At 38.1% G+C, this 15558-nt stretch overlaps 3 protein-coding genes across 4 annotated transcripts; 1 reads left to right on the top strand and 2 right to left on the bottom strand.

The window, feature by feature from the left end:
• Positions 1 to 400: 400 nt before the first annotated feature.
• LOC126607620 (probable ascorbate-specific transmembrane electron transporter 1) lies at positions 401 to 1866 on the top strand. The gene is made up of 4 exons (XM_050275292.1): positions 401 to 682; positions 789 to 837; positions 1045 to 1244; positions 1363 to 1866. Exons 1-4 carry the CDS (start codon positions 524 to 526, stop codon positions 1624 to 1626), a joined length of 672 nt encoding a protein of 223 aa, XP_050131249.1. The 5' UTR covers positions 401 to 523; the 3' UTR covers positions 1627 to 1866.
• A 2000-nt stretch (positions 1867 to 3866) lies between these two features.
• Positions 3867 to 7524, bottom strand: LOC126607609 (protein OBERON 3-like). The gene is made up of 2 exons (XM_050275280.1): positions 5314 to 7524; positions 3867 to 4568 (listed from the first exon to the last, which is right to left on the bottom strand). The coding sequence occupies exons 1-2, from the start codon at positions 7187 to 7189 to the stop codon at positions 4000 to 4002; spliced, it is 2445 nt and encodes an 814-aa protein (XP_050131237.1). The 5' UTR covers positions 7190 to 7524; the 3' UTR covers positions 3867 to 3999.
• Positions 7525 to 11065: 3541 nt separating this feature from the next.
• LOC126607619 (zinc finger protein 4-like) lies at positions 11066 to 14118 on the bottom strand. Of its 2 annotated transcripts, XM_050275291.1 has the most exons (3): positions 13640 to 14118; positions 13301 to 13426; positions 11066 to 12140 (listed from the first exon to the last, which is right to left on the bottom strand). In XM_050275291.1, the coding sequence occupies exon 3, from the start codon at positions 12031 to 12033 to the stop codon at positions 11257 to 11259; it is 777 nt and encodes a 258-aa protein (XP_050131248.1). In that variant the 5' UTR covers positions 12034 to 12140; positions 13301 to 13426; positions 13640 to 14118; the 3' UTR covers positions 11066 to 11256. The 2 variants fall into 2 exon arrangements, with proteins under 2 accessions (XP_050131248.1, XP_050131247.1); XM_050275290.1 differs by having other exon boundaries at positions 11066 to 13426.
• Between the last annotated feature and the right edge of the window lie 1440 nt (positions 14119 to 15558).

Consider the following 15558-nt stretch of genomic DNA (forward strand, 5'->3'; position numbering starts at 1 on the left):
TCAGTTGAGTTTGTATATCAGTCCCTAATAGCTTTTCTAATACAATTTTCTTATACTTTTGCACTATATGAAAAACATATAGCATCACTCCCTAATAGTTCGCATCTTCAATGATGGTGTACACGATATTTTACTATGCAAACGTCATAATCGGAACCATTAATTCTCTTTATCATAATCTAAAGATAATTTCTATAAAAATTCATTCGACTTAAAAGACTATTTACTGCCGACGACTTGACTTAGCCATATGGGACACACAGAAACAGAATGCAAAAAACATATTCCAAGTTTTTGGCCTTGACACCTAAAGATCAGCCGGCTAGACGGTTTTCCATATTCCACGTACTGGGCGGCATCGATACTTCGAATTCTCATTCAAACATTGTTTACTTAATCCTTACATTAATTTCATCAAAATTTCCATTCTTTTCTAATCAACACTGTTTCTCTTGGTGTGTTTTAAATACAGTCCTAGTAAAGCTTGTAGCTCTGGAGAGGGTAACACTTACACGTTACAACAATGGCACCTAAGAGTCGTAGCTACCAAATTTCAGCAACCCCAGCTACAATATTTGGGCATTTGCTAGCTATAGCCATAACAACCCTGGTTCTTGTTTGGACCCTAAAGTTCCGCGGTGGCTTCGCTCTCGAATCCGGCATCGAAGAGAAAATTTTGAATGTAAACGTTACGTAATTGTTTAAATCTTGCATGTGCTCATATTATAACTGAAGTTTATATGATCATATCCTTTATTTCATCATATTCTTCCTCTCATTTTTCACAGGTTCATACGTTTCTAATGGTGGTTGGGTTTATTTTGATCGGTGGAGAAGGTAATTATATTGGAACTCACTAGGTCAAAAAATTGTGTTTATAACCTTGCTAAAACGAATGTGCTCCTTGTGCACCTAAATTGAATCCTTGTCTTTGCAGTACATATCAGCTTAAATTTGACTATCGTCTGTATCAAAAGCATTGTTAAATATCCCTAGAATATTAAGGACTGATCTGATGGGGTGGCAATTTATTGGTGCATGCAGCAATCATGGCATACAAGACAGTCCAAGGGACAAGGAACACACAAAAAGAGGTGCACGTGATATTGCATCTTCTAGCTCTGGCGGCTATAATTTTTGGGTTTTACTGTGCTATCCAGTTTAATCACGAATCCAGAGTTCCACATTTTCTTACCTTACACTCCTGGCTCGGCATAACAACCATCTCTTTATTTGGTATTCAGGTAATACTAACACTTTACAAGAGCTAAAATACGTCACCACCTTATACGTCATGTTGCTTTTGCAAACAGAAGCTCTTGACTAAATGACCATACAATTATATTGTTTCTTGTTTTTCAGTACTTGTTTGGCTTCGTGTTCTATGTGTTTCCGGGTGGAGACATGTCGTCGAGGGGAAATTTTATGCCATGGCACACATTTTTTGGGATGGTGATATTTCTTCTAGCAGTGTGCACGGCTGAGACAGGGTTAATGGAGAGGTTCTTTTTCTTGGCCGTAGTAAAAATTAATCAAGAAGTTCTTATAGTCAACTTCACTGGTCTTTTGCTCTTTCTCTTCGCAGCCACCGTCAGCCTCACCGTCCTCCTCCCTCGGCTTTATTAACTAATACCAACCAGTCATCTTTACCTTAGTATATTTTTCTTATTAAATTTTTGTTTTGAGACGAATTATTTTTGTTGTTGTTTTGATAGAGCATTATATTTACGCGTAGAACGAGAGAATTAATATCAGTAGGTTGTAGTGCTAAGTATTAATACATTTCTACTTCCATAAAAAATTTGTTGAGCTGGATGGCTACTTGTATACTTAAATTAATAAAGCAAAAGATGAACATTCAAGTAAGTTTATTGTCATCTTACTTTGTATCTGTCAAAGTGTAGACGATTTATTAGGAAAAATTGAAAGTAGATCAGCGTCATTAGTGTCATTTTACTTTAGCATAATTTTCTCATTATTTTTAAATATTGTATATTGTATACTGCAAATCTACAATCACAAAGTCAGATGTTTGTAATTCAATTGATTGACAGTATTTGCTTTTATGTTTGAGATTGTGTTTGGACGGCTCCCACAAAATAAAAAACAAAATACGAAATCACAAAGTAATGATGATGTTTGGAATGAGATCCACTGTGTCCGTAGCACGCGCACAAATGGATCCGAACCACTTAAGAGAGAGAGAAAGAGATTCGAGCGATTCAAATTTTTGGATTTTTGCGAAGTGTGTCAGTAAGATGAGTTAATAGGACAGTAAAATTGAAATTGAATGGTCCAAATATTTCAATCTGTGTACTCTATATGTAGTGATTCGGAACAGATCTCAATACGGAGGTGGTTTTGCACCCACGACATTATTAGTTTTAACAATGGTGGAAGTGGCGGGACCAATGGTACAACATCCTTGTAGCCACAATCAGCGTCGTCCTTTTACTTTGTAGGAGGATATCGTATCTATGACTATGAACAAGAGACCATGGTCTTGGTGGCGCATTATGGCACCCATACGTGTGGACAACCTTACATAAACAATGCAAAAACACATCTTCTACTGCAAGACATTCTGGAGAAATTCTTGTGTTCACTAAGGGTGCGTTTGGTACGTGGGATGGGACGGAACCGTTCCGTCCCACGTTTGGTGCCTTAAAATTGTGTGGAACGCGCGTCCCACGGAACGAAAAAGGGTCAGATTTTGGTTCCCCCTCCCCCCGCTGGAACAGGTTTTTCCATCCCGTGGGACACAATTTTTTTTTTTTTTTGGACAACAATACCCCTTTTATTTTTCATTAATTACATTGTCTACCTCCCTTCTCTCCCGTAACCTCCCTCTGTTCTACCACAAACCCAGTAACCCAATCCCTTCTTTCCCGTAACCTCCCTCTTCATCCACCACAAACCCAGTAACCCAATCCCAGCAAACCCATCCGACGACGACGACGTCACCACCGTCACCAGCAAACCCCTATTCTTATCCGGCGTCGTCACCACCGTCACCAGCAAACCCTCTTCTTCTCCGGCGCCGTCACCATGGAGCCGTCACCAGCAACCCCTCTTCTTCTCCGGCGCCGTCACCATAGCCAGGCCGACGACGACGACGACGCTGCACGGAGGATGATGACGACGCTGCAGGCCGACGACGACGACGACGCTGCACGGAGGATGATGACGACGCTGCAGGGAAGACGATGACGACGCTGCAGGGAAGACGATGACGACGCTGCAGAAATTGATTGAAATGAATTTTGGGATTTTTCTGTGTTTGATTTTGGGATTTTTCTGTGTTTGATTTTGGTATTTTTCTGTTTTTTTTCTTCTTGTAATTGTTTGCTGGTGACGAGATCTGAAATTGATTGGAGGGTTTGCTGGTGACAAGATCTGAAACTGGATTGGTTGCCGAGAAAACGAAGGAAAACGAAAACTGGGGTCTGATTGTTTGAGTTCATACTCGCACTCAGCAATTGTACAAACAAGGCTAAGTTAGTCATTTAACACGAAATCCAAACCGTTCCGTCCTACGCGTACCAAACATAACACGAACCTCCGTTTCGTTCCGTCCCGTCCCGTTCCGTCCCGTCCCGTCCCGTTCCGTTCCGTCTGCGTACCAAACGCACCCTAAAGGACTACTTCATTCACACACAGAGTTTCATAGTGGACAATAGTACAAGAGGTCTCGCTTACGAATGATGACTTAATTTTCTAGATGGACACAAGAATTTTTTGTTGTTGTGACAAAGGGGGAGGACACGTGTGCGGCATTGCTCAGCTCAAACATTGCTGTCCAGGGGGGGCACATAGAGAACGATTCCAGCACTAGCTATATAATCATTAGAAGAACAAATTTGGAATTCCACAACTGAGAAGCAATCTTTCACTTTGATAAAAATAACAAGCAGAATCCAAAATTGAAATAAAACTAATTAATATACTAAACATAGTTAGCACCATTGTTAAAAAAAAAAAATGAAAGGAGAAAAGAAACTAGACCCGTTGCTGCTTTGTTGCTTCCATTCTCTCCAACAAGCCAGCAATCTCGCCTTGCATTCGAGTTTTCATCTTGTAGTAATCACAATGTGAACTTTCCAAAATTTTCAGCTCCTCCAGTTTCTTCCTTCGCTTTTCCTCCGTCTCTTTCAGACACAATTTGGAAAACTTTCCGGCATACTCTTCCTCCAGCTTCTCCGTCTTTGTTTGTATCATCTGACGGTACCCTTCTGCCTCTCTCCGCGCTTCATCAGCCTTGTCCTGGAACATTCTAGCTTCCGCTTCCTTTATCCTCACTAAGCTCTCCAAGCTCTCAAACCCGTCTATTTTTGGTAAGGTCCCAAACTGGAACTCATCCTCATTGCTTATGTGGGATGATTTCTGACGCGTATCATTGGACAGTGAATCACGTTGCATACTAGAACTTGTGTTGTAAACAGCATATTTCGGAGGTGCAGAAATGGATTGTGAAAAGGGGGTCAAATCTTTTCTCAGGCTGGATTGAGAGGCACTCAACTCTTTAGTGGATATGGTAGAAGCAGGATATTCTGATACTCCATCTGTATCTATTTCAAAAGGAAAGTCAAATCCAGAGTTAAGCATAAACAGAAAAGAAAAGAAACATTTAGAACGAGTATAACATTCAAACTCAAGCTATTGAGGAGATTTAACCTATCAACAGTGAAACGAAAAGGAAAAAAACAAAGGCCAAAACAACAAAAGGGTAAGCTACAGAGATTAAAATGCTATTGAACAGCCACAGGAATATGATCCCCATCATAGCTAATGTGCAGACAACCAGTAGCCTCAAGTAAGCAATTAAGAGTATTCCATTCAACATAGTTCCAATTACCCTAGCCTCCAATACATGCCATAGGGTAATCAATCAACGTCCTTGAGACATTCAGTGACTGTTCTCTAATTTATAAAAGAACATTATGCTAAAGTAGAATACGGCGAGCTGAGATTAGGTACAATTAACATCCCTATGATTTTATATTCAGCGTGTGAAGAAATAAAAGTAGTTTGGAGCAACAAAATAGCATAAGGGTCTCGTGTTTCTAATTCAAAGATTGCTAGTTATGTTTTTTTTCCCAAGACACTCTCATCATCTACCTTAACATCTCATTTCGCTACATTAATACTTTGCTCTTGTTTTCACATTAATGGCCGACATTTCGTCCCATAAGTAGTGGCTCCCCTAATGGCAATTCGTAGAATTTTTCATTTACCTTTATGCTTTTTGGCAGAATATCAAGTAAAAGAACAAACGTTTAAGTTGAAATAGAAAACCGAAGAGGGTTGACTTACAATTAAAGAACTGAATAATGAAATTGCAGGCATCTGAAGGAGACATCAACTGGCTTCCAAGCTTGGAAATAATCTCCTCAGCCTTAATATGCAGTTCCCGGCCTTTAAAATCATCGCTTCTCCTAAAAATCTTCTTAACACAGTCAAGCTCCTTGATAAGGGTCTCTAGTCCCCAGTCCTTTGCACAGCACAGAAACACATCCTTAACAAAACCAAACATTTCCGAAGCATGGCCGCATCCAATGCAATGAAATTGCATCTCAGCTGTCCCAGAGGGACCCTTCAAGCTAGGACCTGGTTTAATGAGATTCCTCTGAATACCACAAGCAGCGTGGCACCAATGCGAGCAAACATCGCAGCCAACCCAACTACAAGTATTATTGGCACAGTCGAAATTCAAACATACAGGACACATACAGGAACTACAAAACCCCTTATTTGCAGAGCAAATCTTGCAGTCACAATCATCAACGGGCAATAAACTCTTGCAATTCACATTCTTACACCTCATAAACGAAAAAATCTCCACCAGCTCGGTTGCTGGAAGGCGGTTTTTCCCAGATACGAAGTTCCCAAGTCCCATTTTCACAGCAACCAAAATCTCCAATTGATCCTTCTGACATTTAGAGAGATTCTCCTTTGTAAGATCAGACCTTCTCTGAAGCCGGTTTTGAAGGCTCGCCAATTCTTCCTTCTTCTCTGGCGCAGATGTCAGATTCTTCAAGTATTCTTTAGTTGATAAGAGCATTTCTTCGGGAAGCTCTTGAACTATCTGAGCCATGCCAGTTACAGACTCCGAAACAATTTCGCGGAGAATTCTCTCCGGTCTCGAGAGTTTCCTGGCTCTCCCACCACCATCCACACCCTCCAATCCTCTCAAACTTTCAGAACCTCTCCCTCTAGAATCCCCGGAAAGGGTATCGATTTTCGGCTTAGCAGGCAACTCAGATGGAAAAAAAGAAAGATTTTCAGAGCTAGTTGTCCTATAAACACTGTTATTATTACAAGAATCCTTACGATTACTCTGCATCATCGACAAAATCCCGCCGCCGTGATTCGACAAACCGACTCCGTCTCCAATCGGCTTAAACCTGCTATGCACAGACCCATTAGTCCCCTCCCCACAGTTCCAAATTTGATCATCTTTCCCAACAGAATACTCGAAATCCGTCGAATTTCGGGTAAGCGAGCAACTGGGGTTGTGGGAAAATTGGTGGGAATAAGAGTACGACAATGAAGCTGCTGTGAAATCATTGGAGCAAGTGGTCTGTGTGTTGTTAGCAGACGGCGCCAACGACTGTATGCTTCTGCTAGGCCGCAGCATCGCCGGATGATCGCCATTCTGCAAGGCGTTTGAGGCAGTGAGAGAGAGAGATACCTCCGGCAAGGCTAGAGAGAGATTCAAAGTCTCGAGCTTTGGCTTCTTGTCGACCCTGCTTTCTCTCTCCGCCTCCTCCTCAAGCTCTCGCTTCGAGCAATTCAACCTGGTTTCATTCAAATTAAGGAAATCTCTCTCTACCCATTTGTTAGAATTCTCAGATACGATGATGCCTTTACCTTTGAAACTCTCTTTCTCCAACGAAGTCAGCAAATTTGCGCCGGGTAACTCCTTCTCGAGAAAACCCAGTTTGGAACTGTCGCAGAGGTAGCTTAGAGTCAACTCCTGCGAACCTAAATTTCCAATCTTTGAGGGTTTTGATTGGAACCCATCAGAACCCATGTCTGATTCTCTAAGAAATCCGAACCCCTTTTCGGAGAATCCCATTTTCTCTTCTGGGTTGTGTTTGTTTTGCTTGGAGATATGGCGAGTGACCTTGCTCTGAGACGCCTCATCGGCGGCAAGATTCCCAATCGCTCGATCCTTGTCGCCAAACATGGCCTTATCCAGAGAGAGAGAGAGAGAGAGAGAGAGAGAGATAGGAGGAGAGAGAGAAATTACCAGGTAAGAGAAATAGGAAGGGGAGACAGGGGAAGTGTGTCTGAGAAGAGAAGAAACTATAGAGAAACAGAGAGGAAAAGGTCTGCGCTCTACAGGGGCTGTTTGGAAAATAGTAAAGAATCTGGGGTTGTGTTTGGAATCAAATGATTCTTCAGCACACCATAACTGAAATCTCAATTTCTCTACCCGCAACGGGATTGCCCAACGGCTGGATTTTTCAAGCGTTTACACCGAAAAACGGCGATATGATGTACAAAATTACTGAACTGGCCCCGCTGTGTTTGATGGATTTACTGATGCTCTGCTTTGAGTCGTCTTTTTCTTCGTCTTTTTCTTGGTGCATGCCTTTGACTCGGAGTGGTGGTGAAGGAAGAGGACAACTTTCTGTATTTTTCGAGAAAAATATGGATTAACGTTTAATTAGGGCATAATTACCGTTTAACTTCCTAAAAAGGTGTTTAATTGCTTTCAACTTTGAGTCAAAGTTTAGCCGGTAAAGGGTTACAAGCTCATGAAATTTTTGTTTTTGTAACTCTTCTTGCATAAATTTCAATTTTGTATTCTACGTGACATGTTTTAAGTTTTATTCTTTGTATTGGTAAATCGCAAGATAGTAGCCAGAGAAATGTTTAAATGTCTTTGTGAATCTTACCGGCTCCTCGTCCCCTTTTCAAAAGAAAAAGACTCTTATCGCATGTGTATTTGTCCAAATATATAATAATGAGTTGAGAGCCTAGTTGATAAGTCCAATAATATCCTGTTTTCATTTGTAAAATTTAAGTCTTATAACGACAAATAGCATACTAAATTATTATATAAATGTTGTTACAACTACAACTTACCTCAATCGCCATTTTTTCATATATTGTAGTCAATTGGAAGGCAACTTTGTTAAAAAATATTGTAAAATGAGTCACACATGTGCATGAAATTTTGGGAAATTATGTAAGCATCTCCTAAAGGTAGCCAACAACATGATTTTGGTATATTGGTGAACTTCTCGAATTCAAAGAATATTTACCAAAGCACATAATCCATTTTGATATATAATCAGAATGACTTTTATAATTATCGTATCGTTGTCAAAAGAATAAAAATTCTTCCTAATAATGTTTCTTTGTTTAATGCCAAAAATATCCGTCGAATTAGCAGAAGCTTCGCTGATATCAAATTTTCAATTTGTTTAGCACTAGTCACTAGCTACTTGCTACTAAATTGAATATTATCCAAGAAAAGTTGACGTTTTGTTTCTTTTGAAACTTAGACTCGGTCGATCTGTTTCTGTTGACTCAGTTGATCGTTTTCCTCTTTTGCTAATTAATCATAATTTTTTTAAAGAATTGTTATTAACACTTTAAAATCTCATTTAACACTTCAAACTTCTTATAATTAGAAAGACAAATACACTTGTGAAGAGTGTAGAATGAGATTTTAGGAGTGCTAATAACAGTTCCATTTTTTTAATTAATATATTGTTCTTCTGCTTTTGAGACCAACAAATAATGTTTTTGTAGGAATATCCAATCGCTTGACATGTTATCTCAGTAAGATCTTCTTTTAGTAACATCCTTTATAAAACATGTTACATAATTATATGTGTTCAAAAGTAGAGACATTTTTCATGTAAAATGTGAGTTCAAATGAGACTACAATAGGGAACCAAAATAAGGTAGGAGATGGGTTTTCAAAATCTTGTCAATGAAGATTCAGTCCAGGTCGTGAATGCTATGCAGAATTTCTCATGCTATATGTCTCATGTTAGATCTGTTGTGGTTGTGGAGGATGTGAAGTCATTAATGGTTGGGATCATTGGAGCTTTTTCTACTCATGTGCCTCGCCAAGCCAATGAGATTGCTCATCGCTTAACTCATACCGTCCTCTTCAGTGGTTCTTTTTGTTCATGGTTAGAACTGCCATCCATAAGATGAGTGACTGAAAAATCAAGATTGTAGTTTAACAGTTACTTCATGATTAGAACTGCCATCCATAAGATGAGTGATTAATAAATATTGATGAGGGGCAAGACATGATTAATTGATTGTTAATTATATTTAGGACATGACACATCATCATCGATCACTATCATGATGCAGAACTTAATATTCATTGTTAGCAAAAAAGTCTTCATATGTTAATTAATTAATCACATAGGGCCAAGGGAATCTTACAACAAGTTAAGAGTGGTTTGGTTAATTTGGTAATTAGCGGTATAAGCTGTGTAAAGTGGTTTGCATTTAGTCCAGACACGAAAACGACGTCCAACTGGTAAAACGCGTTTGGCAAATCCCATTTTCTCATTGTGTTACCAATAATTTTGAATGAAATGATTATGTTTTGTTTGTTTTTCTAAATAAAAAAATAAGGTTGTTTTACTCACAACATATGTTTTTGTTGAACGCATTCATATATTGAATACATTATATTTGCTTTTAATCTAAAATTTGTCTTCATACATCTTACATTTTTTTAATTGGCACACGTTGGATTTGGTTAAGGAGTAGTACCATTTGCACTTATTTTTACCTGAAAGAGGATCATCTCCAGATTCACTTTGTAATGATCACATTTTAGCGATTCATCGTACATCATGAGGTCAGTTTTCGTTAGGTACTATTTATGTTTAATTCTAAATAAAAAATCTCAAATAATTTATGACCACACGATGCGCGATGAACGATTGAAATGTGAAAATCCTTAGGATGCCCACAATTTGATTCTGAATACAATCCAAATCTTTTTTACCTCTCACTTTCTTGCTAACTTTCTATCATTAATTTTCTTTAATTCCAACGACAAAAATTTGAAAAAAAAAATATGTGAAATATAAAAACGGAAATGTAAAGTTGCATGCATGAGGGAGAGCACGCGCAAAGGCAACGCGGTATTGACGTATGCGGCTGCGGCTTCCTATCCCGACGTGCAAGGAAAGGCCTTCGTCAATGAGTCGATTTCGCAATGTCATGTTGCTATCCGTCATTTTTTTCGCTCATATTTATCAAATTTCATGTTTTGTCCTAACAAAGTATCCTTTTGATATTTTCGTCTTTCTTATTCATGACTTGTTACTTTATTTATGTTATTTTAATTTTCATTTGATTTATTCAATATAAAAATTAAAAAAACATATGATGCTTTTATGGCAATAATGAAAAGCAATATATTTATGTATTATGGTACGTGTTTATCCTCACTGACCTTCGATAACAATTAACAATTTAACACACTAATTAAAAAATTACACAAACCAAAAGAGAGAGAGAGAGAGAGAGAGAGAGAGAGAGAGAATGGTACGTGTTTATCCTCACTGACCTTCGATAACAATTAACAATTTAACACACTAATTAAAAAATTACACAAACCAAAAGAGAGAGAGAGAGAGAGAGAGAGAGAGAGAGAGAATGCACAAAAACAAGTGACAAAAATTATATTCCACCTCTATCTAGCACTACCTCACAACCCTTAGTCTCATCCGTTGAATTTGATATGTTTGATATGCCTTAAAAGACATTTCATCCAACATCCTAGGTTCAATATTGAATATTGAATATTGAGGCCAACAAGATTGAACGTTGAGATTATGATTAAAAAGCGTGCTTTTGGGGTCAACAATTGTCAAACCAAAACTTCATTTCTTGCCAAATTATGTTGAGCGCTTCATGAGACATATAGCTCAAGCAGTTAAAAGCATTTACCTATATACACTCGTATCTTCCTATCCAAGAGAAACGCTAAAGGAAGAGAAAATTATGAATTTCATAACTTAAACTAATTACCGGCTTCCAAGAAAACATTTTCACTTCCAATACTAGCAGCTACAAGAACATCCTTAATTAATTATGAACTTAGGAAACAAATACAGCCATAAAAACAATTTAGAAGTCTCTGCAGCCGTTACAAATGGCATATCTCACCGCACAAAGTTAATATTAATACTATTTGATTAATGTCAGCATGCATGCTTCATTACTGGGAAATATATCTAATTAAACACAAAAACAAAAATCTCAGAGCTTTAGGGTAAGATCAGGTGAAGATGAACTTGTATTATTTCTTGGTGCCGAGCTTGTTCCTGAATTCATATTTGGATTTTGGGCAGATTGCACATTGGAAAGACCTCCAACTCCCTTGCCTACCTGCCGGAAACTCCCGGGCCAAAACATGCCCTCGTCATCCTCGTCCATGAACACCGGCACTCCAAAATAGCCCTGTTGAAACCTCGCTACGCCTCTTGTGTCGGGGACAGGGAACCTCGGATGATCTGATGATACCATTGTGTTTTGGTGCACTGCAGAATGAGCTTGGATACCAAGAGACCGGAATGCAGAAGCGGCTGAACCATGTAGGGGGAGAGATGCCAAGCTAGTATACCTGTCGGGAAACATTCCCATACGCATAGCACGCTTGGCCATTGTCCTCTCCCTCTTGTGAGCATTCTGATGGCCACCGAGTGCCTGTGAGCTATAGAACTTACGCTTACAGTAGTTGCATGAGAATACCCTTGGGTTTGTTCCTTCTGAAGTAGGGGGTGCAGCTCCTTCACTACTAGTCTCCCCTGTGCCCTTCAATTCAATGTCGCTGGAGCAAAACTGGAGTGTCAAGTCAAGTGCAACAGGCCCGGGATCTTGTTGTTGATGGTTTGTCTGATTTGTGAGGCATGAAGAAGTGGTTGTGCTGTCCTTAGAGGCGTCAGGGGATTCTTCTTGCAGAGGTATGTTCGAAGTTACTTGGCTCATGACTCCTGAATCATTTTCAAATTCCAAGTTCAAGTTTTGTGTTAACATGTTTCGGCAGGGCAGTGAAGTCAAGGACTTTGTTTCTTCTATATGACTAATCACACGGAGAATTCAAGAAACTTTCTTAAGAGTGACGTTATCAGCCTGCCCTTCATCTGCAATCGCGAATGCCAAAACGAGTCATTTTCCATGACAAAGTGGGATTCTTTCTACTCTCCTATTTCTTAGCGAGAGAATTTGCGAAGGAGGATCAACGATGATGAATGAGACATTGAGTACTCGAGCAGGATGCATGTCAAAACACAAAAAAAGAAAACGTTTCTTGAGAATATTTTCACATAATGCACACATTTCATGCTATCTCAAAAACTCAGCAAGGAACTTACTGATAAAAAATGAAGAAAAGAACTGTGGAAGAAGAACTTTTATATCTCACAGGTGAAACCGTGAAAGTCATCATTTCAATAAGGGAAAGGTGTGCTGAGAACATATTTGTCTATAGAGAAAAAAATGTGACTGGGGTCTGTCCTCTAAATGGTGCAGAAGCAGTAAACATTCCACTCTTAGTTATCTCTAACTGGCATTTAACATAGACAGAACTTGGAAAACCACAACCATTCACCATGTATTCGAGACAAGAGGTTAAGATTATTGGAGAACAAATATATGCTCATATATGCTTGCCTAAAATCACTAAAATGCATGAACAAATTAAGAAGAGCGTCGGGAATAAGGAATTCCTATGCAATCGCTGTTGTTCCGTGTTATTGCAAGTGATAAAAATAAAAACTTTAATCTGAGATGTATGGTAGCTAAATCGTCTTTGTCCACGGAACATATTTTAAGGAACTTTTTGCATATCAGCATTCAGCAGTTCGGCACAATAAAGCTGCAGAACGCCAAATCAAAAGTGGAATTTTCACAGCTACTTCCATGGATTAGCTTCTACCTACAACCGAATACCAAATGCAATTTAACATCAAATTTCCCTAGGAGATTTTAGTACTTAGTTTTCGATAAAAATTCATGGTTCTCTCCCTTTGGCGAGATCCGATAAAATTGGACCCGTAAAAATACATGAATCTTCTAAATGACAGTGCTAATTAGCATGCTTGAATGATTAATTTAAATTTTATTATCAACAGATAATCAAAGTGGAGTTGAATCTTCACCTTTTACTTGTGAGAAAGCAATAAACTTCATAACTTTCGTTTATTTGGGGAAGAGAGAAAAGTCACCAGGAAAATCACACTAAAGAAAACCAGAAAGCATGGACTGGAGATATACAAAAAACATGAAATCAACCAAAACTCACCAGGCATGTACAATCCAATACCAACGTGAAAGTGAAGACGTGGGTTAGGCCAGCTGATTAGGGCAGTGTGCTGCCTCTTTACACCAAGATCGAATCCACCTCCCGTAGATTACAGTAGCTTAAAATCTTGTGAAAAAAATAGCAACAAAACAAGAAAATTTAGAAGAAAAAACAAACAGTAGGCAGTCTAATTGCAGTGATTAAAACCAAAGAAAGGAAATTAGATGAATTCATGCAACGAGCAACCTAGTACTAGAATGAGAAAAAGCTGGTATCGAAATCAAATCTATATATATATATAGAGAGAGAGAGAGAGAGAGAGAGAGAGAGAGATGATACTTGTATGGTACTGAAGATGCAGGCAGGCTAGCTATGGGTTAGAAACATGGGTACTGCCTCTGCCTTCTTGTCACTTGGGAAGGTGCAAGCAAAGTAACACCACCACCAACACCACCACAAAGGAAGGGGACTAAAAAACTAGCATCTGGGATTTTTATTGTGTATTTTGTTTTTTACCAGAAAAGGAGTGGGTAAAAGGAAATAAAAGAGAAATAAATGAGGATAAGATGAGGGAAGGAAGGGGGAGGACAGAAACGGACAGAGAAAAGTTGTACAATTATGTGAAAGAAGGGGTGTGGTAGGAGAGAGAGATGGGGATGATGATGGTGTCAAGTCAGAGATGGTCAGACAATTTGAGAGAGAGAGTGATAATTCAGATAACCTATACTAATCACTCTACTTCTGTTGAATTTTGAGCTGCTCTTCCTTCCTTCCTTCCTTCCAGTCCGGCCCCAACAACTCACCTATTAATCAATCGATGAGATGAGATGAGATGAGAGAGAAAGAGAGGAGGAGAGAGAGAGAGAGAAGCAAACAAAGAGACAGAGAAAGCATGGGAGTACTTCCAAGTCCCACATAAAAGATACTTGCAAAGTCCAGTGTCTCTTTGCTCATTCTTCTCTTTCACTTTTGTAATTGGTGTAGGATTCTATTTCTCTAAATCTCTCTTCCCTTTCTTTCTTTTTTATTTAAATAATTACGGTTAAAACACATTAATATTTTATGTTAAGCGTTTTATAGAGAAAAAAAAAAGACAAAGAAAAAATTATAAGAGGAGAGGAGAGTAGGAAAGATAAGGAAATTTAGCAGGGAGAGAATTCTACTCCATAATACCAATGCCTATATTCTTTTTCAACATTTTTACATGCATATATATATGTATATGTATAGTATTATACATATATAATACAATACAAGATATCTTTGTCAGATGTACGTACTCCCACTTGTTTCAGTTACATGCATGTGTAAATAAAGGCCTCACATAATTCATAATTTCATATCATACCCCTCCATACATGGATATTTCTTATTTTTATCCCATATGCATTTATTTTTTATTTTTTTATGGTGCCAACCTATGAGACACACATATCATTACTCATTAGTCACTCTCACCATGCAAGTTGACAAGAAATTATGAAAAATAAATACACTACTTTTAAGTCAGAAGAATTTTCATTCAACAGAAATATCACTAGTGATAAGAGTCAAGTTTGAGTAAGTAGGAGCACTTTAAAAATATACTTTTTTTAGTGACAGATCAACTTAATTTTCGGAAAATTCCCAATTTTATTTATTTTCTCTAAGTTTATTTTTTAGTCAACAAATGAATAATCTAACACTCACTCTCATAACAACAAATACGTGTAACTTTTAATAAATTATAACATAGTACTGAAAGAGTAAATAAAGTTAAGCAGACTAACATTTTATATCACATTCGCAAAACATCACATGTGTCACTAATAGAAAATAAGCACGTTAATTAACATTTAAATTATAATTCATTCATCACGACAACGTCGTGTTGTTAACAAAATATGATTTGAACAGATAGCATCCCTCATATTACTTAACAAAAAAACTTAGAGCCAACTTTATTAAATTTAAACACAAATTAGGGGTATATTATGCAATTTATACAGATAATAGTGCAAAATCAAATTGTAAATATCTACACATATTATGCAAGATTAAATATCGACACAATAGCATCTCCATTTTAGTTAAGTTTCTCTCCTTCATTAAATATCGACACAATAACATCTCTCTTTTAGTTATGTTTCTCTCCTTCTAAGTTGATTGGCTGGCACCACTCCTATATAATTCAAATACCTCAACCATTTCAGAAGCCCAATTCCTCAAATTTGGAGAGTTGAATTCTTATTTTGTGTGGGCCTAACCACTCTTTAAAA

This window comes from Malus sylvestris, chromosome 16, assembly GCF_916048215.2.
Source record: "Malus sylvestris chromosome 16, drMalSylv7.2, whole genome shotgun sequence".
In the NCBI taxonomy this organism is placed as follows: Eukaryota; Viridiplantae; Streptophyta; class Magnoliopsida; order Rosales; family Rosaceae; genus Malus; species Malus sylvestris.